Genomic DNA, 26,223 nt, shown 5'->3' with positions numbered 1-26,223 from the left:
GCTTATATTGGGAAGTGGTAGCTTGGTAAGTGCTTGTGAACAAGAGGGCAGTGGGGAGGCTGTGGAAGGCTTTGAGGTATGTGGCTTGCACTATAACACTGAATTCCTGTATGGTGTTGCTTGTTTGTTTTAGTATGAACACTGAAAGACCTGAGATTATTTTGACTGTGCTTTTTACAAGGAACAGCAGCATACTTGGAAATAGTGAGGATTCCTGACACTTAGTTAAAAAAAGCTATTATAATGTGCTAGATGGTGGATAAAGTGCAGTTAGCTGTGTCCTGTAGGGTAACTTGGTGGTGGTAGGGTAACTTGAGCTGTGTGAACTCCCAGGGAGATGTTGGACCATTTTCCTGATCATTCCTCCTGGAACAGTCAAGAGTCTTGCTTTGAGTGTTTTGTACATTTGACAAGGAGCAGCTTCATGAACAGGATATTGGTATAACTCACCTTTTACAACTTATTCTTCAGAAATGGGTTGCTTTATTGATTTTATCTCAGTATATTTGAAAACAAAAGGTAAATGCTTTTATCTTTTTTTTCCATAAAAACCAGAGCATGTGCATTTACTTTCTAGTAAAGCATAGCATGCCTGAGAATGACTGCTTAATAAATCAAACACACTTCAAAATCTAATTGGAGTGGAAATGGAGAATGTATTTGAAAAGCATATGTTCTGGACAGGTTATTAAAGTGAGATTTGCAGTGATTAAGGCTTGCAGCTTTGCGCTGCACAGCTCAGTGTGGAGGCAGCTGTAAACAGTACTGTGTGGGGTGGGGAAGACCAGCCATGTTCTGTTTTCATATACTGTGCCAATGCTGCTGTTGCAGTCCAAAATTTCTGATGCTGTTCATGGGCTGAACCTGTCAGTGGTCTACACAGGCTCCTGGGAGAAGCTGGACTATGATGTACTTACTTCCCAGCAACTCTATCACTCTTCTGCAGGCATGGGTCTTTTGCAGTGGCATGCTGGGCATAGTGTACAGTTGAGTCTCATCTTTGGCAGCGTTAGCTTTTACTGGCTCACTTCCCTCTACAGCTGGGGGTTTCTGTTATTTAACAGGGTGATGCCCTCTCCTTTTCAATAAGTCAGCTGATAAGAGATTGCAAAGAGGAGGAGAGTAGGAGCTGACTGCTTTCTTGTGATTATGGCAGTTACAGTGTGGAAGCTACAGGCTTGTGCTGACAGTGGTGAGATTGTAACATGGACTGAAACCTGAGCAAGTGGATGTGGTGCATTGGTTGGTAGGAGAAAATAGAACATTGTGCTAGATCTGTGTAGGGACTGGGAAGGCAGCAGGTCCAGAAGACAGCATCCTAAAAGAGGATTTTGATGACCTATACTAGAGGAGCTAGTTTTTTGTGGTTTGGAACAAGCTAGATCAGAAAACTCTTTTTAAGTCTTTCTGTAAACCATGGATTGCTTCACACAACTTTCCTTTGCAATGTTGCTTTGAAAAATATAAAAAAAACCCCTGTCATACAATGATAACCAGCTTTCCTGACCTTCAAGCCTTCACCATGGCTGTACCATGTGATACAGAGAGCTAGAGTACTTGAGGTAGTTTGAGCCTGAGCACTCCTCAGGTGTCCCAGACCCCCAGTGGTGGGTTGGGTACCTGTCTGTTTCCCTTTCTTAATGAAAAAACTGAATAATGGCAATGCCAGACAGACACATTTCAGATCACTTGCAAGCATTTCAGCTTCCAAGCACAGCCATCTCAAGAGCTACAGGCTGACTATTATCCTATTACATTATCTCTGGTTAAATGCAACTAGATATTTTAAGATCTCATACTTTAAAATTTAGCCATTTTAATAATTTAGTATCGAGTCTGAGGTTGACAGACGCAAGCAGATTTTCCTAACTGATATATCATCCTAAGATAATTACAATAAAAGAGTAAAAGTAGTAAACTCTGAAGCATGCTCTTGCACACCATTATTCATACTACTCACGATATGTGATTGCTAGCACAAGTCTGGGAAGATGTGCTAAATCCTGCTCCAGGATTTAGCATGCATTAGCAAGTGAAGTATGTATCCAGCTCATTCCAAGGGTCCATGTTGTGGTGCTGCATGCCATATGGCTGATGCGTGGCAGAATTTTGTTCAGACATGAGAAGTTCAAAGGTTCCTGTAGCTTGGTATTGCCTAGTACTCTGATCAGGAAGGTGGATTTTCCAGGGTCACTCTGGAACTGTTGACTCTTCTGACTTAAAATTTCTGCTGTAAAGGTTTTGGGAGTGGAGGAAGACACTATGTTCACACTCTCTTTGGACTAGGTGGCAGCTAGTGTTATGGTATAACTAGGTTAAGTATTGGATGATAACCCTGTGCTGTTATTTTAATCTTCGTAATGACAGGTATTTTGTATTGTATGGTGTCCGTTATTTTCTCTTATTTAACTATTTTTCTTGTTTTTTCTTTTCTAGATGAGGGCTATTACCAAGGTGGAAAGTTTCAGTTTGAAATTGAAGTTCCTGATGCCTACAATATGGTGGTGAGTATTTGTCATTAATCTAATAGTTATTGTATTAGATTTCCTTTCCAGGTAATAGGACTTCAGAGGGACCTTGGCATTGAGACTAAGAAAGGATCTTCTCTCTGTTACTAAAATGTCATGGGTTTGTAGAAAAATCTTGGTTGTCTGGAGTTTTTGGTGGTCATCTGAACTCCTGCTCAAAGTTGGGGTAGGGTTAAAAGTTGGGTTTGGTTGCTGGAGGCCTGGACCAGTTGACATTTCAAAATCTCTTAGGATGGAGATTCCACTGCCTCTCTGGGCCTCTGTTCCAATGTTTAATTACCTTTGTTGTGATTTTTTTTTTCCTATATCAGATCAGAATTTCCCTTTTTGCTTTGTCACTGTGCACCTCTAAGAAGAGCCTGACTCTGTCTCCTCTATACCTTCCCATTAGATAGTTGTAGACAGCAGTAGGGTCCCCACCTTCAACCTTCAGTTCTCCAGGCTGAACAAAACCAGGTCTCTCAACTCTGCTTGTACTGTGTGTGCTCTGGTCTCATCACCTTCTCGGTGGCTGTATGCTGGGCTCACTCCAGTTTGTTGATGTATCTGGTACTGGGGAGTTCAAAGTGGGACATGGATCTGCTCAAGTGCAGATTATCAGACCTGAGAGTCTTCCTTCTGGCTGAGGTTCCTCTCTCATCTGTTCTCTCCTGTTAATTATTCTTGAGACCTGCACTTAATGATTATTCTCACAAAAAATATATCTAAGAGAAAGAATGAAATAGGTGAACAGAAAGGAAAAGTTTATTTTTCTTTTTGTTTCTCTGGGGCCTTCAAACTGGTGCTTTTATAGTTCTGGTATTGGACTTAGGTGCTTAATCCCTTTTGAGAACATGCTGTGGAGGATGTGGAAAGCACATACGGTGACAAGTGGCCTCCTTTAGTGCACTCTGCCAGTTCTACTGGTTGTCTCCCAGGATGTTTAGCTAAATGTCTTTAAAAAAATAACAATTTCAACAGTTATGAAGCAAATGGCTTTTCAGAGGACCTGCAAATGATTGTGATACCTTATTGTAGATAAATAGAAAGCTCCAGACAGCTTGGCATTTAGAAGCATGAGAAATGTTGGTATTTCATTATTGTACTTGACTAAAATCGCAGAACCTTGCAAGGGAGGGGAGGTGCAATTACAATAAAAATAACTTCAGACATTGTTTTCAGAGTTTAGCTGTCAGAAGAACAAGATTGACTCCAAAAATGGAAAATAATTGGGGCACATATCTTGTTCTCAGGAATGACACCTGCCACTCTGTGTCCCAATAGTTTGATATGTGAGAAAACTAGACTCATTTGAGCATTTGAGTTGTAATATTTGCATTTAGGTATATGAATTGCAGGAAGAAAGAAGCCTCATTTACTTTGAATGGTTTTGAAAATTTTGCTTGCTTTTGTAACTCTTTCTTCTAATCATTCTGCTTTCTGTTTTCTTACCTTTGGTGTTGGTAGTTCAGAGCTCTTTTCTCAGAGAGGCTGAAGAACGTGTAGGGGAGGATACTAGAGAAATGTGTCTGGGAAGACCCTTGGCTTTTGTGTTCAGATGCACTAAGCCTAAATTCAGCATTGTATATATGTAGTAGCTGCAGTCACAGCGTTGTTTATATATATGCACAAAGGAGGTGCCGTGGTCTGGAATGTAATAACTTGAATTCCCAGACTGAGCTTGGAGAACAGCGCATTAATACTGCTGGTATAGTAGAAAGGTTATGTTTCTGAAAGCAGGGGAGTTGGGTGCTCATTCCAGAAGATGTCTTCACAAGTTTCCTAATATTCCTTTATTTATAGTCTATGAATACATGGGCCATGCACTATGTCTTATAAAAAGTTCATGCTTGTAGAGGACTGTAGCATTTCTGAAACAGCTTTGAATTTCCCCCCCTCCTTTTTTGGATAGTTGTGCTCGCCTTTCATAGTAATACTGGTCAAGGATTTTCTGCTCAAGCTGTTTTTTTTTTTTAAGTGTTTAGAATCCTGTGTGTGTCTATTGATATACTTATATCTAAAACACCTACATGTACTAATAATGTTTGCAGTTGTATGGTTTTGGTTGTGGCTTTTTTTTTAAGTTCCCCTTAACCTCACCAAAGAATTTAATACTGTAATACAGGCCACTTTTGCTAGCTTGTGTAAGGTTACACATGCACTATAAAGACAAAGGTGGTTGTTTAAGGTTGACTGCATCCTTGTTCTAACTTGAATAAATTGTGCCATTGCATACCTGAGAAGCACGGCCTTCCATATAAAGGGGGAAACCCTGTCATGTTCTCTGCTGTCTAATTTCTAGTCATCTTCAGTAACAGCAGTTTAAACACTGTGGCAATGCTGGGCACAGGGGAACAATACACAACACATATATACGCAATATATACTCAGTTTCTTAAATTTTTGTGTTTAAGGCGTTGACCTGAACAGCACTGCTGCAGGGAAGTATTTCCTATGTGTCAAGAGGAGAACTGAATGTTAATTTTGATCTGGATTTTTTTGATTCTCAGTTGCTATAATTAAAAAAAAAAAAAAATCTGGTTTGTTATGGTTCCCTGCTCAGCACTGGCAGAAGATTTACAGCAAATGTTAATTGGATATTTTAAAATTCTGAGCACCTCTCATTCAATAGAAAAGTAAAAAGTTTGCCTTTGTACAATTTAGAAAAAAAATGCAGTAGGTGAATGTTGGATTATGGTCAGGTTACTAATGAAAATGTATATGTTCATAAATGCTGAGATAATTATGCTGAGGCCATGGTTTGTTTTCTGCCAGGCAGAATAAGACTGAAACAAGTGATGGTGGTGTTTTTAATAGAGCTCTTCAGACCTGCCAGTGTTCTTTCAGCCCATAAGCAAGTTGGGATATCGCACATCTGTGTCAAGCTCCTCGCAGTAGTGCTGAACAGGTTTGTGTTGGGAGTAAAAATACTGGACAAGACTGGCAAGTCATTATAGCCCTGCTTCAGAGCCTGCATCCATTTTCTAGCTAATCTTTTTAGCCTGCAGAAAAAAAGAACATCTGTTTTTAAAGCTACAAAATGCATAATTTATAGTGTAGTTTCTGTAACAGCATCCTTTAATTTCTGTAGCATGCTGTTGTGAAAATCCTGCGTGTTTGCTGCTCCTCTGGGGAATTCTTTTTTTGCCCTTCATTCCTCATAAGCAAGCATTCAGCTTCTGTGCTGGGAAAAGTGGACGTGTAGAATGGTGGCACAGTAGAAGAGTATAAGAATATATAATTAAAGAGGAAAAACTTGGAAGATTTTGTGTTGTGGGCTGCAGCCACAGCATACTACTCTGCCCAGGGAGTAAGGCATTGGAGGCTGATTTGGAAAGTGGTGGGTCTGTTAATACAGAGAAGTAATATATCCTCGTGCTTTAGGTGTGACTGACTAGGATGTACACCAATGCTTGGTACCTGGGCTGTAAACTTCCTTAGTGCAGAGTCAAGAGCCTAAAATGTGGAAGGGATGCTTTGTAGCGTGGATGCTTTGTAGGAAGTGCTGCTGTAAAGTGCTGCCTCTTGCTTGTGAACCGAGCACACGGCTGGTTAGGGCTTAATCAGACTTCCGAACTATTGAGCTGCTGTACTGAGTATTAGAAATGTTTATTATGATTATCTGTAAGGCAATAAAATATTACAAGGGTTCTTCCACTGTATCCATAATTAAGTGAACCTATTTAAGTTGTTGGAGAGGTGGATAATTTTAGAAGCATCTGAGCTTGAGAACTGGAAAGGGTTCCTATTTTTAATCAGCTATTGGAGGCACAAGGATGGTTCACATAGTTTTGTGCTACAGTGCTAGCAGTAATTTTTGTCACCCCATTCCTGCAGGCCGATGGGCTGTTTCACTCTGTGCTTTATAGAAAGGCTGTAGAAAGGTAGGAGAGCTCACCGTGGGCTTTTTTACTAAAGCAGTGTGTTTCCCAAAGAGGGGAGCTCTTCCAAGTGCTGCAGTTGTGCATGGTCATGTTGGCTAGTCCAATGATTGCGTTTTCATTGTTGCTGACTTAATACTAAACTGTCATTGTTGCTGACTTAATACTAAACTGTCATTGTTGCTGACTTAATACTAAACTGTCATTGTTGCTGACTTAATACTAAACTGTCATTGTTGCTGACTTAATACTAAACTGTCATTGTTGCTGACTTAATACTAAACTGTCTGCCACCACAAGCCAGGCCTTGTTTGCAGCTCTCGTGGTTCTGATGTATTGTGTTGTCAAGAGTAGACAGCCTAAGGGACTCTCCAGTTTACTGATGTTTTTATGACATGAGGTGCCTTGGGCAGTGGTCAGAAGCCAGGAATTTAACAGCAGAGCTGCTAATCTTGGATCTTTTTCTGGCCAATATGTTAATTGTGGAAACTGCAAACAATTGAAAGGGATTTGGTTCCTGAAGGATCAGATGTCACAATTAAGGGGCTTCCATCTACCTCTTTGACCCTACTTTATACAGGTCTTGGTTTGGAACTGAGGAAATGGGAATTGGGCTCAAGTTCCATCATGCCTCTGTCTGGAAATTTTGAGGCAGCACAAGGAAGCTCAGGGACCTGAAGTGTATGACTGGGGCAGCTCTTGTGTCGAGACCCACTCCTACTGTAAGGCAGCTCCTCTTCCACTTGTTGAGCTGGGTAATCCATTCTGGCAAAAGCACAGGGCAGTGTGGCTTCCTTTTCCTCGACTCTTTTCTCTGTACTATGTGCTTAGCTGTGTTTGGTGTTCAGTTTCAGCCAATCTCAAGAAGTTCTTCAGGAACTGGTAGGGGAGAGCGGCAAGAAATACCTTAGGGCTAGCTTGTAGCTCGGTTTCTGGAATCTGTATTTCTGTTAATGCCTCTTTTGGGGAATTAGGTTTTGTAAAAACTGTAGCGAAAAAAAATGGAGTCGCAGTTGCAGGGCAGTTTACAAGAATGCTTTGGGAGTATCTAGTGTCTAGAGAAAACGTTTCAAACAACACTGATTCCAAATTTCTCCTGGGAACCCATCCCTTCTCTAGGGAAGAGGTTGTGAAGAACTACGGTTACAGGACAGATAAGATATCTGTATTAGTACACCTGTCCCATTAGAGTGCCAAACTGATCAAGATCTGAAACTGCTAATTAAGTTCATTTATTGATTCTTTATATTCAGTCTCTCATTTGGTGAGAATAATGGAGGGGAGAGATTATTTATTAGCTGCATTTTTAAAGAAATGAGACAAACTTGATCTGAAGCTTGTACTGCAAAACTTCCACCAAAACTGAAGTCAGTATATGTGTAGTTCTCAAATGCTTGCAATGCTTTCTTGTACCGTCTATATGTATTCACCAATATGTTGAAGTGGACTGAGAATGGATGTGAAAGTCAGACAGCTTCCATTGTCAAAACTAATGAGAGATCCTAAAAGATAAGTGGCTGCTTAGAAATGGAGTAGAAAATTAATCCATGCCCTGTTGTGACCCCCAGTTGAGGTTGGATCTCCCTGCACAGCTTTCAGTATCTGAGGTGAAGGAAGAGTTTGAGTAATGAAATAAATGGATTTTGTAAGCTTTGTTGTGCAAAGTGTCACATGTATGACCTGAAGATGGTTGGAAGTATTCAAGTGAAACAACATCTGGAGGAAATCTTGTGTGGATTTGTTGGTCTAAGGAAGACTCAAAGATGACTTGGAACAAGCTCGAAGGAGAGGTTTTGTCTAAAGAAATTTCATGATAGAGCTGCAGTTGTCCTGTCTGTGTAACAGAGGACAAAGGAGAGAGAAAAAGAAAACCTTTGTCTTACTGTCAGGAGTGGGTTTTTCTAATTTTTAGCAATGAAAAACACTTTGATGAAAGGATAAAGGAATTCTTTTGTTTCCATGATACAAAAAATGAGACACCAGTTAATTCACTCTGACTGTATTTGGGGATTTTTTTTTTAAAACATTTAGTTCGTATAAAGCTTACTTTTTTTTTCTACTCATGAATACATTCCCTGTTTGAAGGTGCATATGGTAGAAATTTACTCTTTTATCTTGATCTACCAGCATGGAATAAATACTGCTGCTTTCCCTTTCTTGAGAACTAGACATAATCTTTCAAAACAACGCGAAGGTGTAGCTAATGAAAAGCTGTGCTGTTAGAAAACTTCTAAGAACAACATTTGTTTTGAAGGTAAAAAGTGTGAGACTGTTTTCTGCATGCTGCTTAATTTTCAATAATGCTGTGATCCAGCACTGGATCAGTGTCAGTCAGTGTCCCTGGAGTTACTGGACAAACATGAAATAAGAGTGGAGAAAAGTCAACATCTACATTATAAATTGCAGGTTTGTTGTGGTGATAGGCATTTCTTCTTTTAGTGCTGGACAGATATGTTATTGGTAGCTCAGTACCATGCATATTTTCTTATCTCTTTTTCCAAAGAGTCTTAGTTAAAAAAATATTTTACTAAAAAGATAATTGGAAAGCTGAGAACAAAGTGATGAGACAAAACACATCATGCTGCTATGCAAATACAGCTATTTGAACTATTTTGTCTCTTGACTGAAGAATTCATGGGAAGCAGTGGAGGAAAATAGCTCCACATCTATAATGTGTGATTTAATTGAAGTTATGAAAGGTACTGGCCTGGGCTGATGGATTCCAGTACACTTACTATAAGAAATCATCTGCTTGATTGAAAGCTGCAAATTGTAATTTGGAGAGCATGGATGGAACAACATGCTGTTGCTAAGCTACCGGAATTTTTATGACCCGCTCTTTATTTACTTCACAAAACTAGAGCAAATGAGACTATATTTTAAGAATCTGTATTTCAAAACCCACTATGGAATTCAGAAATCTGGTGATCTTGTCTGAAAATAAGTTTGGTGGCTTGTTATGTTAAGTGTCTTAAGTTCAGATATGATGTGCCTTGTTGATGCTTCTTGTGGTACTTCCTATTCAATTGTGAACAAGTAGGTCTTTGTTTAAAAGAAGTTGTTCTTTTGACATAGTTATTATCATTGCATCCTCTGCTGGTTTTTCACAAACCTCCGGCTTGGATAAGCCTTGGGGGAAAACACTTAGTAGTTTTCTGGTTTAAATTGTTGTCTTACTGGTTAAGTGTTAAGAAACTGAATGACATGGAATGTTTTCTTTCCCCTGAAGGAGACAGGAGAAGACAGTGAATTCTCTTGGCTTTCTTTAAAGTTGTGTTTTTCTAAGAAAATGCATAATACTAGTCCAGCTTTTGTAAAGAGTTGAGAGAAGCTAAAAGGGCAGAGAAAGCTGGTGTAACTCCTGTATGTTATTGTTACCGGTGTCTTTAATGTACAAACCTAGGCTGTGAATATCAAAAATATTTGCCTTTTTCAGTTCTATGACTTGTAACAGTGATACAATTTTATTTTAAAGGGCTAACATTCTGATCTGTTTTCTCTCCTGGCAGCCTCCAAAGGTAAAATGCTTGACAAGAATCTGGCATCCGAACATTACAGAGACGGGAGAAATCTGCTTAAGGTAGCAACAGCATTCTGGGCTTTTTTTTTTTTTTTTTAAGCTTGGAGGTTTATCTGTGTCATAAAACACTATGCTGTATGTAATTTTCATGCCAGTATTTTTTTCAACAGATTCTGCAAATCAGTGGCACGTGACCCCTAGGAACTTAGAAATCTACTGAAAATATTGTCCTTTCTGTGCATTAGAGACCATGTAGGGCCTGGCTTTTCAGGTTCAGACTTAACGTTTTGTTCTACTTGGGGTAAAAATGTGCACTCCAATGTAAAAAAAAAAAGGGCAAAAAACACAAACAAACAAACAAAAAAACCCCCCAAAACCAAAAACCTTAGTTGTTTTTTTTTAGTCCCTCCATAAATGAAGTCCTCAGGCCCTGAGAGGGTTTACTTGTTTAATGCCTGAATGTGTTAAGTGCTTGAAAACCATTTATATTTCAAAAAGGAAGGAAAAAGTGTTCCTTAAACTTTAACAGTAACTATTCTATATTTGCCATTTGTTTATTTTAACATTTAATATCCACTATAAGACACATGTGCCAGTTATAACAAAACAGAGTTGGAGTGGAAGTCAAGATATGAAGCCTGAGAGCTAAGCTTCACCAAAGTGAGAGGCTTATGTTGCTGGGTGGTTTTGCTTGATAATAAATGTTTCCTCTCCAATATCAGTTTCTGAAACTTTGTCGTTTCAGTTTTTCATCATGAGTACCTGATGGTTAAATTGGCCATAAAGCAAACATAAACAGAAGTGAGAAGCATGACTGTCATTTTTCAAATTAATGGGACATAAAAGAAAAAGTAGATGAAGCAGAAGCAATGAATATAAGTGAGATTGAAAGCTGTTCTGAAAATTCAGAACAGTTGCCACCATTTGTAGCAAATTAGCGCTTAGAAAAAAAAAAGCTAAATTTGTCATCTAGATTTAAAAATCATTTTAGGGCTTTGTTCAAGGTCCTAGTGAAAATGAAGTTGTCACAGGGCAATCTGTCACACTTCATAGACAGGTCAGGCTCATCAGCTGATAATAACTAAAGAGCTGATATCAGTGCTTTTAGCCATAGTGGTCTATTCCAGGCTTCTGAGAAGCTCATATCATCAAAGGGTGATAGGAACGAGCCTGAAGAGGCTGCATTATGTTCCTGGTGCTCAATAGTGTCAGACTGCAGCAGGATTACAGGCAGCGAGGGATGGCATCTGTAGACTTTACCTCACTTGGGGACTGGAGGATTTAAAAGCACTGGAAACACATACTAAATCCTCTGAGACTACCTAAAAATCTGGTTGTCCACAGTTATTTGGAGCTGGTGATACAGGAAGGTTGTTTTCGCAGCAATTGCTATTTTTTGCAATTTCCAGACCTCTAGTGTTTCTCAGTGCCTCCTAGGACTGTTGCATTTTACACAGCTGAACTTGTCACCTGACATTAGGGAGGCTGATTTGAGGATCATGTTTTTACAGTTTAAATTCCACCAGAGTCCTTGTGGCTTAGTCAGTGGAGAAAGTTTAGATGTGTTGAGTCAAATAGTGCAAGTAAAGTAATGAATAAATGAGCTGTTTGGAACCAGGGAACAAGAAACACTAGACACCAAATGATAGCTGAAAGTTTAAGCTCTGACTACAGTGCAGCATCTTCTGAGGTTAAATAAAGCCTCACATTCTTGAGGATATTTCACTGTTTCTTGTCTTTAATCAGTTTTAATTATGAAAGATGGACATAGTGTTGGAACATCATAATTCTAATGAAGTGAAGTCAGTTTTTTATCATCTGCACTGAAATGTCAGCTTTATTTGATTGTGAGATACTTTATCATAGCAAACCTTTGAAATGTCTTACCATTTAGATGGAAGAACTAAAATAACTTAGATTGCTTTATGCCTGTTATAATGGAGAACGTACTCTATATATAGTACCTGCAATCAACTTATACAAGAGTCTCCATGTTAAAATAGCTTCAGTTATTTTTAAAAGCAGAAAAAAATTCCTTATCAGTATTTTTCCTGTCTCTTACTAAACATACCTCATGCTATGGTATGTGTTGGTTTGGTAGTCATCCCTGAATTAAAACATACCAAATTACTAAAATTGTCAAGTCTAATAGTTTTGGGCAGGAAAAGTGTTGTTTCTCTGTGCTTTATGGATTGCAGTTACTCTGGACCATATTACTAATGGACCATATTAATTAGGTCTGGACCATACTTGTGGATGTTACCTCCACTGCACATGTGGATAGAAAACATAAGGATACCTAGAAAGGATATGCATGCTTACTACATATACCAGTTGACTACTTTTTTGACAATGTGTAATGCATGTCACTATTTTTCTTTTTCACCCTGTTGATGTGATCTGAGGTGTGGTTTTTTCTTCCTCCTTGACCCCATAAGCTTTTAGAATAGTTTAATCACTCGGAAATTTCACTGCTTTTCTGCATGTGGTGAGGTGGTCAGTGTTGTTGGATGTGTCTTTGTCGGTAATAGGCGTTTAGTTAAGGTTTGGTCGCTTTATGATGCAATATTAAAGGGTGCTGAATGAAGAAGTGTTTGAAGACTGATTAATTGTATCATCTAGTATAGCTCAGTGTTGCAATTTCTCCAGTTATAAAAGCTGATTAAGTTGATTGCTTATTTCTGTTCCCCAGTGCTGTTCCCAGTCTCCTCAGCTGTGCCAATGTGGAAACAAAAAGCTCTTTAGAAATACTTTCTACACCAGTTTCTCCACTCATCCAGTCTATAGCATGGCTCCAGAATGGTTGCGCTGGTGGTACTGGGGTGATCAGGGAGATGGGCAGCAGGAGGTGAGCAAGAGAATAACCCCTATAATGTGTCCCTGTCAGCAGAGGGTTTCTGAAGTGGATTTACAGCTCTTTAATTCAAAGTTACCTTGAATGATACTTTCTGTTGCCGAAAGGAAGACAGAAGTTTTGTTGGAATTGGCATTTTATGTTGATAAATGTGTTCATCTGAGATCTTTACATAAAGCAGTTTTTCTCCAGGACTGATCTCCCAATTACAGTAGTTTTTTAGTCACTTGAGCTGTAAATCATGTCAGCTGGAGTTTCAGAAAGTTTTAAACTTGCTAGAGCCATGCAGTTCCCAGTTCAGTAGATGTTTTTGCAAGATCTCTTTAGGATGCTGTGTATTTAAAAATAAAAAAAATCCTCAAAGCTTTTCTCCATTCAGGGATTACAGAATGAAAAGATATTTGTGGAAATGAAAGCTGAGCAGCTGGCTGGTCACATCAGTGGCTGTTTTGGTTACTATAGCTTCAAAACCAGTGATTTTGCAGTCTTCGCATAGGAACTCAGGTATAAGGATTTGAAATCATATTCTGGGAGGTCTCCTTAGATACAAACACCAGATGTTAAGGTGTGGTTATCAGTTCCAGTCCCCCCCATGACTGAGGACACACTTGGCTTTTCTCAGACACTACTACAGCTGAAGACAAAGCAAATGGAAGTATTGTTTTACTGTTCTTCCCTGTTCCTGGTGAAGTTCCTCGACTGACAAACTCCTGCTTGTGCCACAGCACTCCTGCTTCTGTCAGCCCTGCTGCTTCTTCCCCAAGGCATGCACTCACTCACCAGCTTTAGTAATTTGAAATGCTGCAGAAATTGTAGAGTTGGTTTACCCCTCTCTTTACTTTTGCAAATTAATTCTCGAGCATCACAAGGGAAGCTTCTGAATGTTTATTCAATCTAAATAATGCTAGATGAGCTTTCTGGCAGTTCTGTATGAGACAGCAAAGTCCTGGCAATTTTAGAATAGTCACTTCAAGTAAACAGGTTTTTCTGCCCATCAGGTGTCTTGAAACCCTGGTAGAACAGGTGGCTTTTGTGGTGTATCTGGCAGCTTGTCAAAGGCAGCCTCTTGAAGCATTGAGTGGGTGAGAAACTCTGCTGGTTGTGCCATTTGAGAACTTCCTAGTAGCCCAGGTCCCCTATGGCAGCAGGACCCATGGATGACAGGTCTTTGAACAGAAGCTACAGGCAGATGCTTGTTCATTCACTAAACTAGTTCATGATGTGTTTTGTGTATTTCTACTCATTTAGGTGTACATTCTGCGGTGTGCATGATGCTCTGAAAACAGATCACCATTCAGACCTCTGAACTGTCTGGTAGTTATTTCTAGGTCATCCACATAGAGAGCATGAGATAGGGTTTCTCTAGACAGCCCGTGCTGGGAAAAGGTTTGCTTAGGGGCCTAATGATCATTCCCAATCTGTAGGAAGAAAAAGGATGCTGCTCTAAAAATGAATTATAACAGCAAATGAGAAATATTAGCCAAAGATACGCTTACCTATCTTCATAGTTTTTCTGCCAGAGCTCTATGAGAGGTATGAGTGTCTCCTCAAGTCCTGGCTGCTGGTGTCTCCAGCTGGAGATGTGCCAAGAGAGCTCTGAGGTTTTGGGAAGCTGGAGGGGTGTTAGTGAGGCTTAGCTGATGTGCTCAGGCACTTTGGGCTCTATCAGTGGATATTTTTATGATTTTATTGTGTATTAACTTACTCCTCGCTTTTAAGTTCACGGTGAGGTATATGAAGAGCCAAAGGGGAGTACTGTAGCGCAATTTTATGAACAGAGAGAAAGCAAGCTAAAAAGTCTGTTACTTGCTCAAAATCTGAAAAACCTGGCTCTTGCCTGTTCAGTGGCATTGTTGCTCTTACTTTTTTAATACGAACAAAAATCTCAGCCACAAGATGTTATTTTTAATGTTCTTGAAATCAGTTTTGAGCTGCACTAGTGGTAATGGTATATTTTATCTTTTTTAAAGGTACAGAAATGAGATTAGCAGCACAGTTAAGATGGAATAGTCTTGTCCAATATGATCATCCTGTTCCTAGCCTCTCTACATTGAACAAGGAGTAATGCTAGTTGTAGTATATTTCCTTGGATTAGAAACTTGATGCATTCAATAAATAACTATGGATAGCCTGTATGGTCCAGTCATCTATTGTAATTTAAAAATTACGTGATACATGTCATCCTGAAAGTTGGTAAAACCTAGTAGTTTAAGACTATTTCACTTTAACCCTATCATTTCAGTAGTAGAAGCTGCTGGTGGTGATGAATTTTCATGCTTTGCTACTTTGCTGTATTTTCCAGTTTTAGATTACTTAACAGAGGAAGATGTGACTGTGAAATGATGCTTCAAGTAGTTTTCCAGACCACCTCATTCAGTTTATTACTTTTTTCATGAATGTGAGCAAGACTTCAGCTTATTTCTCAATTATGCTCTAATCTCCAATATTTTTACTTCTCCTAACTGCTGATGTTTTGATCTGAAAGGTCCAGAAATGCCTAACCAGCTGAATACAGCTCAATGATTTCAACTTGTAAATAGGTCAACAGCTTCACTGGACTTACTATCTAGCATAATATGCAGGTCATATAAAATTTCTATACTGTATGTGTGTATGTAGGAAAGTCTGTATCTTAATTATTTTAATATTCATATATATTTATATTAAAATTCAAGAGCATGTATTATAGTTTATAAGGAACTTTTTCCTCCTGTAAGCAATCTCTCTTGCTCAGAGTAGTCTTCATCATGATTTCCAGTTGGGGATGTATGGTGTTGAGTTTGTCTGTAAGGCTTTAAAACATTCTGTGTGCAATATAGCTCACCTGCTGGAAGAGGACTGTAAGACCCTGCTGCTAGACTGTCCTGTGCTGTGTCCCTGGAGGCTTGAGCTGCATCTGTTCATGAACAGATGGCTGTTGCAGAACCTTCTTGAGCAGACAGGCCAAAACTTTTTCACTTTCCTATCCCTGCTTTTAAGAAGCTGAAGTCCACTTGCAGAAGAGAGGATGATAATCCTCTTTCTTGCAAATTAGTTATCCCAACAAAAATACCCTTTTTTTGGATGGAAATGTGCAGATTTGGTGAGAGGTTATTCTGTAAGCCTGTCTCTTCACCGAAGATGAACGTGTTCTAAACTGGAGTGCATGTGTCTTCTGTGCTCAGGGGAAAACAAAGGTTCGATGTTGAGACTATGTCACAAGGATTTCTGTCACACTTACTTTGGTTGATGAAAATAATTCAGGTTTTTTGACAAAGGTTGGGCTCAGATTCGGATATCTGTAATGACATTATGTAGAATATAATTCTAGGAAGACATAACAATTCTTGTGCTTTAAAATCCCAGTACCTAGATATAGTGCAAGAGGTAATTCTTATGTTGCAATTACTTCCTAAGTTCTTAATGTTTTCTGAGAAGATTTCTGACAAAGGTTGTTTAAGTAGAAGTTGCACTGTATAATATGTGTGTCTTTTTTCCAGTTTATTGAGAGAACATTCAATTGATGGCACTGGCTGGGCTCCAACTAGAACATTAAAGGTACTATTTCCTTTTAGATATGTACGTCGGACTAGATATATCTTTTAAAATACTTTTACAGACTTGGAAAGAGACAAATAATGCTGTTTGCTCTAGAAACAACTGGGTTTTTGTCTTTCAACAAGTGTTGGTGGCAATACTGAAAGAAGTACAGTGCTAACTGATTATAGAAATGTTTGCTGGTTTTAGCATAGCTGCACAAATACTGCTTTGACTGATAAAAGGTTTTGTTGGCGGTATGACTGCAGGTGACCCTGAGAAACCATGCTTGGTAAGGGTGGTCTGCTTTTTTTTTTTTTTACCCAGGCAACAAATACAAGAGCATGATGCGAGCAGGACTAAGAGTAATCCATAACCCTTGTAATTTCCATTGTATTGACATTCCTGATAAATGTCTTTCCCCCGCCTCCTCTGACTAGAGGAACTTGGAAAAGTGGGAGGCAAGTCGCATTTGGGAGAAATGCCATGTGGAACACAGAGTGTAGTTACTGCATTGTCTTGAATTCTGTTTCATCCCCAGTGTTCAAAGGGGGGAGCAGCACAGCTGCACTTAGGTATTGCATGAAGCAGGGCATCTTGGCTGTTTTAGTCACTCCAGTAGGGAACTGCCTCTTCCCTTGCCTCAAATGTCATTTTACCTGAGTCACTAAAATGTAAGTGAAATCTAGCCCCTGTAAAATTGCTGGTAGTTGTGCTGCTGTGATTGCAGAATGACTTCAGAGGTTGGTCCCACCACAGCTGGGCATTGTTGACAAATTCAGAGTCATGGTTCTTGTATGAAATATTCTTAGGGAGATTGTCACAAAGGATGTGCGCTTCAGTGCAGTGACTGCTCTTGTCTTGCTATGGGAAGTGGTTGGTTGACCATTTGCTGTTACATGATATTGCTGCCAGAAGAGTCTTGCGAGCACTGAGCAATAATCTCCCTTTTGCTTTTACCAGGAACCCTGTCAGAATTGGTTCTTAAAGAATCTTAGTTACACTAGGTAGATAAAGGGTATACATGTCAGGTGTTTGTTTCTTTTTAAAAGGCAAATTGAAAACAAGTTTTATCTAATACTTGATTTCTTTTTTGGCACTATGAATGAGATCTGTGACGTTCTTCATCTGCAAAATGTCTTCATGAGGATCTGACTTTCTGGAAAGTGAAGCAGAATCAGTGTGTGTTGTTTTGTGGGTTTTCTTAAAAGCCCTTTCCCTATTTTTTTTCCATCAGCTAGTATGATTTTGTTTTGCCCCTTGTGTTTCTGTTTTCATATTAGATTAAATCAAGACACTGACGGGGTAATTAAGTTAACTAGTTCAGTTCCTGTCCCTGTATTTCATTCCCAGAGAAAGTTTTTGGACTACAAGTTTTAAGCTTCAGCCAGTAGAAAATGAGCACACCAATACTGCAAGTAGACAAGAATGTACCTATATTTTTATCTGCTCTCCTAGTTTTGTTCATGGTATCTTTCTTACAGAGATTAAAATACTGCAGCATGTTAAAGAGTATGGGTGGGAATAACTGTTGACATTATGCATACTTAACTTCCTATCCTCAGTTATGATGGAAGATGTGTATTAATCTTCATTTCCATTTTATTCTTGCATCAGTTTGCTAATTGCATGTGATTAATTTCATAGATTAAACATCCTGGAATCTCAACTACCAGGAGACTCAAATTACTGAATATTATGAGGCATTTTAGGGTGTTTTTACCTCCAATAAGTTAAAGAGGAAAAAACCTCCATGACCCCAAACAAAAAAAAAAACCCAGGAACTTTGTCTATGGGTGTTGACATGAAAGATTCAGCAAAAGAAAAGGAAATAGTAGCTTAACTTTAAAAAAGAAAACAAAAAAAAAAAACAAAAAACAAAACAAAAAACAACCACCAACAAAAAACCCCCCACACAACAAAATCCAGTATCTCCCTTGGATTTTGTTTTTTCCCCATGGGCATTAAAGCACCACAACTGCAAGCTCACATTTATAGCTTTGAAAAAAAACAACCCCAAATTGCAAAGTTTTCATTCCTTGCTTTTTGTCTTCAGAGTCTCCATTTTAAATAAACATGCAGTTTCAGTAAGTGTTCTCTCACTTGTCATGTTGTCACTTCATGTGATTTGAAGTGTCATCGCAAAAAATAAGTACCACATGTTGGTCCTAACTTCCAAGTTGTGCCTCTGTAGAAATGCTGTTGTTACACTGTGCCTCTAGTACAAAAGGATGTTAAAAAAAATAAAGCAGAAATAGCCATTGGGGGTGTCAGTAACCTGCAAGCACTATTCCCCAAACAGTGTTTTTGCTTCAGATACGTGTTGTAATTAGATGATAACTAGCATCTGGAGTGAGTCTGTTCTTTGTCAAAGATACTGTTCATCCATTCCAAGTGTGTTCTTTGAAAAGAGTAATAAACATGGGAAAGGTGAGGCTTGGTCAGAGCCAGTGTTCCTGATGGCCACTCAATCAGGTGCTATTTCAGATCTTTGGCTGACTGTCACCTGTGAAGCTTTATGCATGCCACCTTCTGTGTTTTGAAGCTTGATTAGTGTCCAAGTGCTTAGATTCCAGGCTACACACGCTTCTGAGATTGGAAAATATGGAATTGTGGTGGTTTATCAACAGTGTGGCCGCACAGTCAAGTTATTTGTCAGTGTGCGTTAATAATTGTGGTAGGTACACGTTAACTACAGACCACAGAATTAATGAAACAGTGAGTGACTGGAAGCAAATGAGAGCCATGAGATGTGACGCAGGTTACTTTTTTATCTCTTAACCCGCCACCTGCACCCACTAATCCAGCCTTCCTGAATCCTTTGTTTCCAACATTTGGACACCATGGTTTGGAGAACCTGCTCATCTCTACAAGTGGAATACCGTGAATTTGCACAGTAGCACTATGGATAGTATCTGGTCGTGGCCAATGATGGACTTGCAAGTCAGTATTTTATATTTCACTCATCAATAATATGAAGGCAACCCGGTTTTCTGGAGGAGTAGTACCCAAATTTGTCCAATAAAGCACTCTGAAACACTGCTAAAATACTTGAGAATGGGGATGTACTGTATCTCTGACAAATTCAGGCATTACTAATGCAGCCGTTCTGAGTGCATTAGTAAAACCATTCAAATAAATAACACAAAACCTCAAAAGCCACAGGCACAAACCAGCTCTGCTGTATGCTACTGCATGCTTTCATGTTATGTGCTTAACCTTTTAGAAGGGGCTTAAGTTTTAGAAGTTTTAGATTTTGTCTCATCTTCTGTATCCTTGTGGGGGCAGCAGAGGTCTTAAATGAAAAAATCCTTCAAAATAAACTGCTGTGACCTTTTTAACACTTTCTTTAGTATCAAATGGGTAGAAATTTGAAGATGTATTTAAATTATGCCTTTTAATTTTCTGAAATAAAAATTAAAATCTTCTAAGTACTCTGTAAAAGTTATCTGATAAAATGTATTTTAACAGCATAGAGAATTCTTGAAGGGGGGAAGCTAACTTGGTTTTGTCTTCTAGTGTTTTGTTGCACTCAGTGTCATCTTATCCATGATTGAATTCTCTTGTAAGTTACTAAGTGTTGAGCATTACCTTTTTTTCCACTTCTTCCTGCTACTGAACATGTTTCCATGGACCACTGTGAAAAGCAGCTAGTGCACTAGTGAAGGCACTAAAGAATGTGCTATTTCTGAATTCCTGTGTTAAATGATTTTTAAATCAGGTTAGAAAGAAAGTTGGGCTTTAACCCTGAAACAGATCATTGGTAGGTTAATGTTTTAAAACAATCTATATATACTTTTAAAATCACCATTGATGTGATTGTAAACGTTTTCTTTATCCATAGAAGCACTCCTGAACCCTAAATGCTTAGATAATTTCTGGTAGCAGTTTGGTCCACAGACTGTGGATTGTGTAAAAACTGATGCAGTGCTTTCTAACTGATCTTTGTGTATTCTTTTACTTCTTTATAGCTAGGTATGACTTAGCAACAGGAGCTTATTTACCTTTCAGTCTCCATTCTGTTATGTTCTGCATAATTTTATTCCGTACTTCTTTCTTCTCTGAAACAGTATTCATAAAGCTGAGGACTGCTGAAGTTATTTTGGGCCTCTGCTCAGACTGTCTGAACTTGCTTTTCTCCTGCTTTTAGGTTTGATAGTCAAAATCAAAGTTTTCCAGGCAGAAAGCAAATAGATGGTTTAAATTCCATTCTGTTAGCAGATTTTTATGTCTCTGGAGATAACAGCTTTTAAATACCTAGTATTAAACAACACTGTTGCTCTGATACCCTGCTTCTTCCCCCTCAATAATTCCAATTTCAAACTCAAAAGTGCTTCAGTAGCTCCTGTTAGTCTTCAATATGCACTTCCTTGTACCTTGTTTGTCATGAGTATCATCTGCCTAGTTAAGATGGCCTCCCTAATATTCATCTTAGAGGTCTTTCTCCAAACTTAATGATTCTATTCTATTCATCAGGTTTCTCTCAAATGCTTGTTTTCACTTTGCTATAAAATTATCTTGGGTGATTGATTTTTAAAAAATAAAGGAAAAAGTGGATCTGTGTATTGTGATTGCCTAATTGGTTCTAAAAGTCAAGCTGTTCCTTCTGCAATGATCTCTAATAAACTACAACTGGAAATTGGTCAGTGACTGGTTTATGAACCATAAAAATAATCAGAGCACACTTGTGCAACTGGGCTAACTGACTCTGAAGGGCTGAGCGTAGTAATGTTAAAACCAGTATTTTAAAATGTATGATGAATGTTCACAAGGAATATTTGGTCCTGTTTTTTGTAACCCTGTTCTGATAGAGCTACAGCTGGTCTCAGATAATTGGAGAACTATTTTCTGTAGGATTTTGATGTTTACTGGTAAGGTGTATATGCATTTCAGTTCTTTAAAATATCTCAATGAAGAGCCGTTTTTTGTTATTTTCATGTTATTGCTGTCAGGAAAGACAGGAGCAGGTATGGGAAACATTAAGGTAGTCTTAAACTATAGATATGCAGACAGCTTTTTATACCTGCTTATAGGAAAACAGTATTTTTTCAGGAATTCCTTTCCCATAACTTCAGAAACTAGGTTAAGAAATACCTGTCTGTGCTATTAGATTATCTAATCTCAAAGGAATTAAGACTCGTTTACAATAAACTATTGCTATTTGGAGTTTATCCTTAAGAGCCTTGCTTATTAGTGTTTAATACTAAATGGGAAAATATGCCCTATTTGTTGCATTGGTTCTGCTGTTGTCTTTAGGTAGTAAAATTACTTTATTTGAAATCATGCAAATATCAAACTGTAATCTCTTAGAGAAATAAATCAGAGGGTCTTGACTTCATTTTTCCAGTTACATTTACCTCAATGTTTAACCATAAACCTGAGTAGTTTTAAAAGCTTTGGTGTAAGCACAAAACTTTCGTTCATTGTCTTAATGAAAATAGGTGGTCTGCTGTCAAAATTATTGTAATTAGTGTAGAGGAGTATTTTAAACAGACAATAACTGTCCCTGTCTTCAGGATGAACAGAAAAAAGTAAACCTGTATGTTCTGTGGTGTTCTCATTAATTCTTCCTGCTTATACTATTTTTCTCAGCCAGCATTATGGTAGCGTTGTTCTGCTATTGATTTACTCAAGTCCTATTTTGGAATGGGTCTTTGTACTGTATGTAGAAATGTCAAAGCATGTGCTTGTAAAAGCTGCCTTCCTGGATGGAATATGTTTGTCCCCCATACTGGTAAAGTAAGGAGGAGAAAGTCATCAAAAGAGGAAAGCTAAAGGCTTCATGGCAGTGGCAAAGAGCACAAATGCTAGCTCTTATAGCACAGGAGGAGAAATTACAGCATAGCTTGGCAAAGAGTTTCTTGATCTTATATGAATTTTACATCCATCTCCTGGGATGTTCTTGGTCATGATCACCAAGGGTACAAAACTGAGCACCTGAGAAATTGTATGTGTGATCTTAAGGGGGAGATGGACCCTGTCAAGGTGTCTGCCTCTTCATGGTATAGACTGGTATAGAGCCTCTGAGCACCGGGGAGGAACAAATTGCCCCATGTGTGGTTACAATTGTTCACTGCATACAGGTTTCAAATACAGCATTAAGAAGAATACCTGTTTTTTCAGGCGGTGTGTCTTCACCTGTCTTCCCTGGTATCATACAGGAATTGAGTCAGGTGGGTGTTGTTTCAGGCAATGTATCCTTGCCTCCTGCACAGTTGCCCACTTAAAGACTTTTTATACCACCTTATTCCTCCTTGTGCCATTTCCAAGAGGCATGGTGGTGCCTGTCACCCAAGCCTGCCCCCCACCTGGAGAAGTGTTCAGCACAGTGGGAGGGAAGGAGAGGGGTGTGTTTAATTCTGTGCCTGTAGCAGCTATTCCAGAACGACACCCCAAATGAGCTGCCACCCAGGCATGTGGGGTTTTTTTGTCTGAGGAGCAAGACATGCAGAATAACTTTCTTGGAGTCCTCACCTCCTCAGCCATGCTGTGCTTGACTGGCTGTAGATTTTATGGGTGACCTTCTGACTGAAACACTGTTCAGAGAAGGACTGTGCCTGCTCATCTGTCAGTACTCTTTCTGGGTTCACACCCAGCTCATCCTCTTCATTTGCAGAGCTGCCTTCTTCCCTTACATGCAGAGAGCACTTGGAGGTCCAGTTCTATGTGTTGATCTCATGGAGTCTCCTAGGACCACATAGCACAATGTCTCCTGCTGCCAACACCTTTACTCTTTCCCACACTCAACAAAGTGAGTAACAGAACATCTGCTTGCAAGCAGATAGCTTTAGGGAAGGGCCACCACAGCAGCAGCTGTACTGGTAGCTTAACAGAAACAGGTCAGTGCAAGTGTTTAGTCTTATCCTTTATTCACTGAAGACTTATTCTTTATTTGCTGAAAGGGTGTGAGGTGTGCTGTGTGGGTCTTGATCAGAGGAGAGAAGAGCAAGCCTGTTGGCCATTGCATGTCCCTGAAGGTATGGGCACTGATCTGTTGCAAATGGCTTTATGTCACAAATAACGTTGGACTCCTTCAAAGCTATGTTCTGTTCTTGTCAGCGCAGCAGGAGCAGAACCCACAGTGCTGCTGCACAAAGTGCTGCTGCTGAAGAGAGCAAGACCATTCTCTCTCCACACACGAATATATACATATGCACACATGTATGTATATATATAATCTTTCTAAACTATTTCTACTGAAAGCCTTATTCCCTGGCCACCCTAAAAATGCATACAGAAAAGTGATAGGCTTTTAGAGTCGAATGTGGGAGAAGTGCAAGGGGGTTGCTGATGCTAGCTGGGATGAGGAGCAGACTGAGAGGGTGTCCCCGAATGTGTCCTTGAAGGGATTTTCTGAAGGGATAGGAGGAATAGGCTTAAGGTACCCTCTTCTCCATATTCTCCTGTGTAATGATTCCAGGGTGTGGATAACTGAGCAAGAAGTGTTATCATATGCTCCCAACTAAAGATCTGTTTCAGATCCTCTGTAATGAGGTGGTTCGTGTCAAACCCTCCTCCCAAACTGGCAGTTGTCCTGAGGCTTGAGAACAGGGCCTTCCTCTTTCATCTGCTGTGATGATGTCTTCTGGTTCTCCTGATCCTTCTTGGCAGTTATGAGATCAATCACTGCCTGATACTGCCACTGGATCCTGGTGCTCAAGAAGCTTTGGACCCTCTTGCAGCGCGTGTTTATGGCATCCCTTCCTCGGGGCCTAAGCTGCACACCTTCTTGTATTTTCTGTCGCTGAAGGTGACATCAGCATTGCAGAAGACAGCTCTAGGGAAGCAGTGAAACACGAGGGGATAAATACAGAAGAAACATTAATTCAGGGAGTAGCAGCAGAAGGTAGAGGCAGGTACAGAAGAGAGAGGTTTTAAACCAGTAAAGAGGTATGTGAGGAACAACAAGAGAGTCACAACCATTTGAGGGCTGTTGGTTGTCAGCAAACATGAAAGGACGTGCACCACTTGTCTCTTTCCATAATGTAAGTAGTACTTCAAGGTGTTGTAGGAGCTCCCAGGGGTTCAGAGCCTTTTTTGGTATGGTTTGGAGGCTGGTGTCCTCTTTGTTGGTCCAGATCTCTATATCCCTGCTTGGTGCTGGAGGCCATGTAGCATGCATCTGCAACAGGATGTCTGGCCTGACTTTATCCAGAAGTTTGTTTTGCGCACACAACTGCACTGACCCCATGGCCAGTGGGGACAGGTAGAGATCCAGCTTCAAGGTGGCACTGCCGCTTTGAACTGAACACTGACCTCATCATCAGTGCCCTGCTCGCTGTGCAAGCCCCTGGCCTGAGATGGTTCTCATGAGGGCTGCGCTGTCCATTGTGGCTCTGATTGGTACCAGGGACGGGGCAGAGCCTGTGTGTGTTCAGCGAAAACCAAGCAAGGGAGACTTAGTTGTTACAGCCAAAGGGGTTTCTGAATGTCCTTGTTGATCACAATTTAGATAGGTATTTGTAGCTGTTGGGAAAGGCACAGCTTTACCACAATGTACCTTTCAATGGTTCAAGTCTCCCTCTGTAAAGGAAGTAATCTAAAGAAGAGTGCAGTGCAAAAGACTTTAACGTTTCTTCGATACCTTTGCTCTCTAAAGTGCTTAAAATGTCCATTGTTACTGCTTTCATTTCTCTCCCTTTCTTCTCCACCTCTAAAAATTGAATAAGCAGCAGACAAAAAACCTTCAGATCCAGTATTTGGTAAAGAGAAGTTATAAGCCACTGAATACAATCTTCTATGTAGATCTGACAGTATTCTATTTTTCTTAAAATAAGCTTCAGGAAGTTTTTGTGCAGGGGTGCATTGTGTTGTATTTTGATTTTATAAATCTGCTTTATCTGTTTTGTAAAGAGTGGTTTTATTTTTTTCCCCTCTGTACATGCCCCAGACTGGTGAAAATACCTACACAAATCAATGTCTTTTGTACAAACCTTTGCTTTGTAAGACTTGTGAAAACTTTCTTTTTCTCTCTTTAATGGCTTCTGGCAAAGCTAAATCTTTCTTTTAAATAGAGTAGCTGTTATTACTAGCATGTTTTTAAAGAGTGATTCAGTAAAACAGTGCAGTACATTAGTAAGTCTAATTGAACTATGCTTGTTTTCCCCAAATTGTTGATTTCTGAATATGCAATTTGTGTCAACTTTAATCACTTGAGTAGACTGGTCTCCGGAGGGCGATGGCTTTAGTGTTCGTAATCACTGTAGTGTAGTTCATTAAGAAACTATCACAGAATTCCCCTGGGAACAATTTATAAAAGATTATCTGCTTGCTCTGAAGTAACCTTGGGGACAAATGTCAAGGAGTCAGTAACAAAAGTAAGGGATTTTAGACAAGTGCTCCTGCACACTTGGCAATTCACAACTGTCTTGGTCTGGGAGAGGAACAGACTATAATTGTTCCTGTTTTCTTCCCTCTAGTATACTTGAGCATGGAAGAAATCGTTTTCCAGTCTTCCTTCTTTTTTTGTGTTTGCTAATTGGAGCAGTTCATGCCATTTAAATTACCCGAAGCCCTCTAAGTAAGCTACTGTTGTTGTGTTTGGGTGGGAACCATGAGCTGGGATCGCAGGCACGTGAGAATTGAGATGGCCTTTGTGGTTGGTTGAAGAAAGCTGATGTTCTCTTCATTGCCTTATGCCAGGTGGAAACTGTTTTACCTGCCACAGGAATTTTGTAAGATACTATAGCAGCCTTATATGCAAGATTAGAGAGGAGCTGGACAGGGAGAGGAAATGTAAAAGAGAACATTTTATTTGGGAGAAGACTGCTAAGGAGGGAAGCAGGGTTTTTTGTAAGCTAAAAAGTGCCTACCATCGGTAGCATGAAGACATACTTTTTTTTTACCCCTTGGACCAATGATAAGTTTTGTGCACTCTGTTACATTGTAGTGATTGCAGACAGGTGGTTAGTCTGTGGGGGGAAATCCAAGATGTTTGTGGAGGCA

General features: G+C 39.5%; 1 protein-coding gene across 7 annotated transcripts in view; it reads left to right on the top strand.

Moving 5' to 3' along the window:
• The window catches only part of UBE2F (ubiquitin conjugating enzyme E2 F (putative)), an 87,228-nt gene that overhangs the window by 22,292 nt on the left and 38,713 nt on the right, over window positions 1-26,223 (top strand). For 4 of the 7 annotated variants that reach the window (XM_052791772.1, XM_052791771.1, XM_052791769.1 and 1 more), the window contains 4 exons: window positions 2,437-2,504; window positions 9,898-9,968; window positions 12,601-12,756; window positions 16,242-16,299. In XM_052791772.1, coding sequence (XP_052647732.1) covers window positions 2,437-2,504; window positions 9,898-9,968; window positions 12,601-12,756; window positions 16,242-16,299 — 353 coding nt within the window. Of the gene's footprint in view, window positions 1-2,436; window positions 2,505-9,897; window positions 9,969-12,600; window positions 12,757-16,241; window positions 16,300-22,401; window positions 22,452-22,894; window positions 22,990-26,223 lie in introns of those variants that run through there. The other 3 variants (XM_052791775.1, XM_052791774.1, XM_052791773.1) reach the window with 2 other exon arrangements.

The sequence above is a fragment of the Harpia harpyja genome, chromosome 7, assembly GCF_026419915.1.
Source record: "Harpia harpyja isolate bHarHar1 chromosome 7, bHarHar1 primary haplotype, whole genome shotgun sequence".
Taxonomy (NCBI): Eukaryota; Metazoa; Chordata; class Aves; order Accipitriformes; family Accipitridae; genus Harpia; species Harpia harpyja.
The sequence above is the reverse complement of the archived record's forward strand: the minus strand, read 5'-3'. Positions and strand labels throughout refer to the sequence as shown.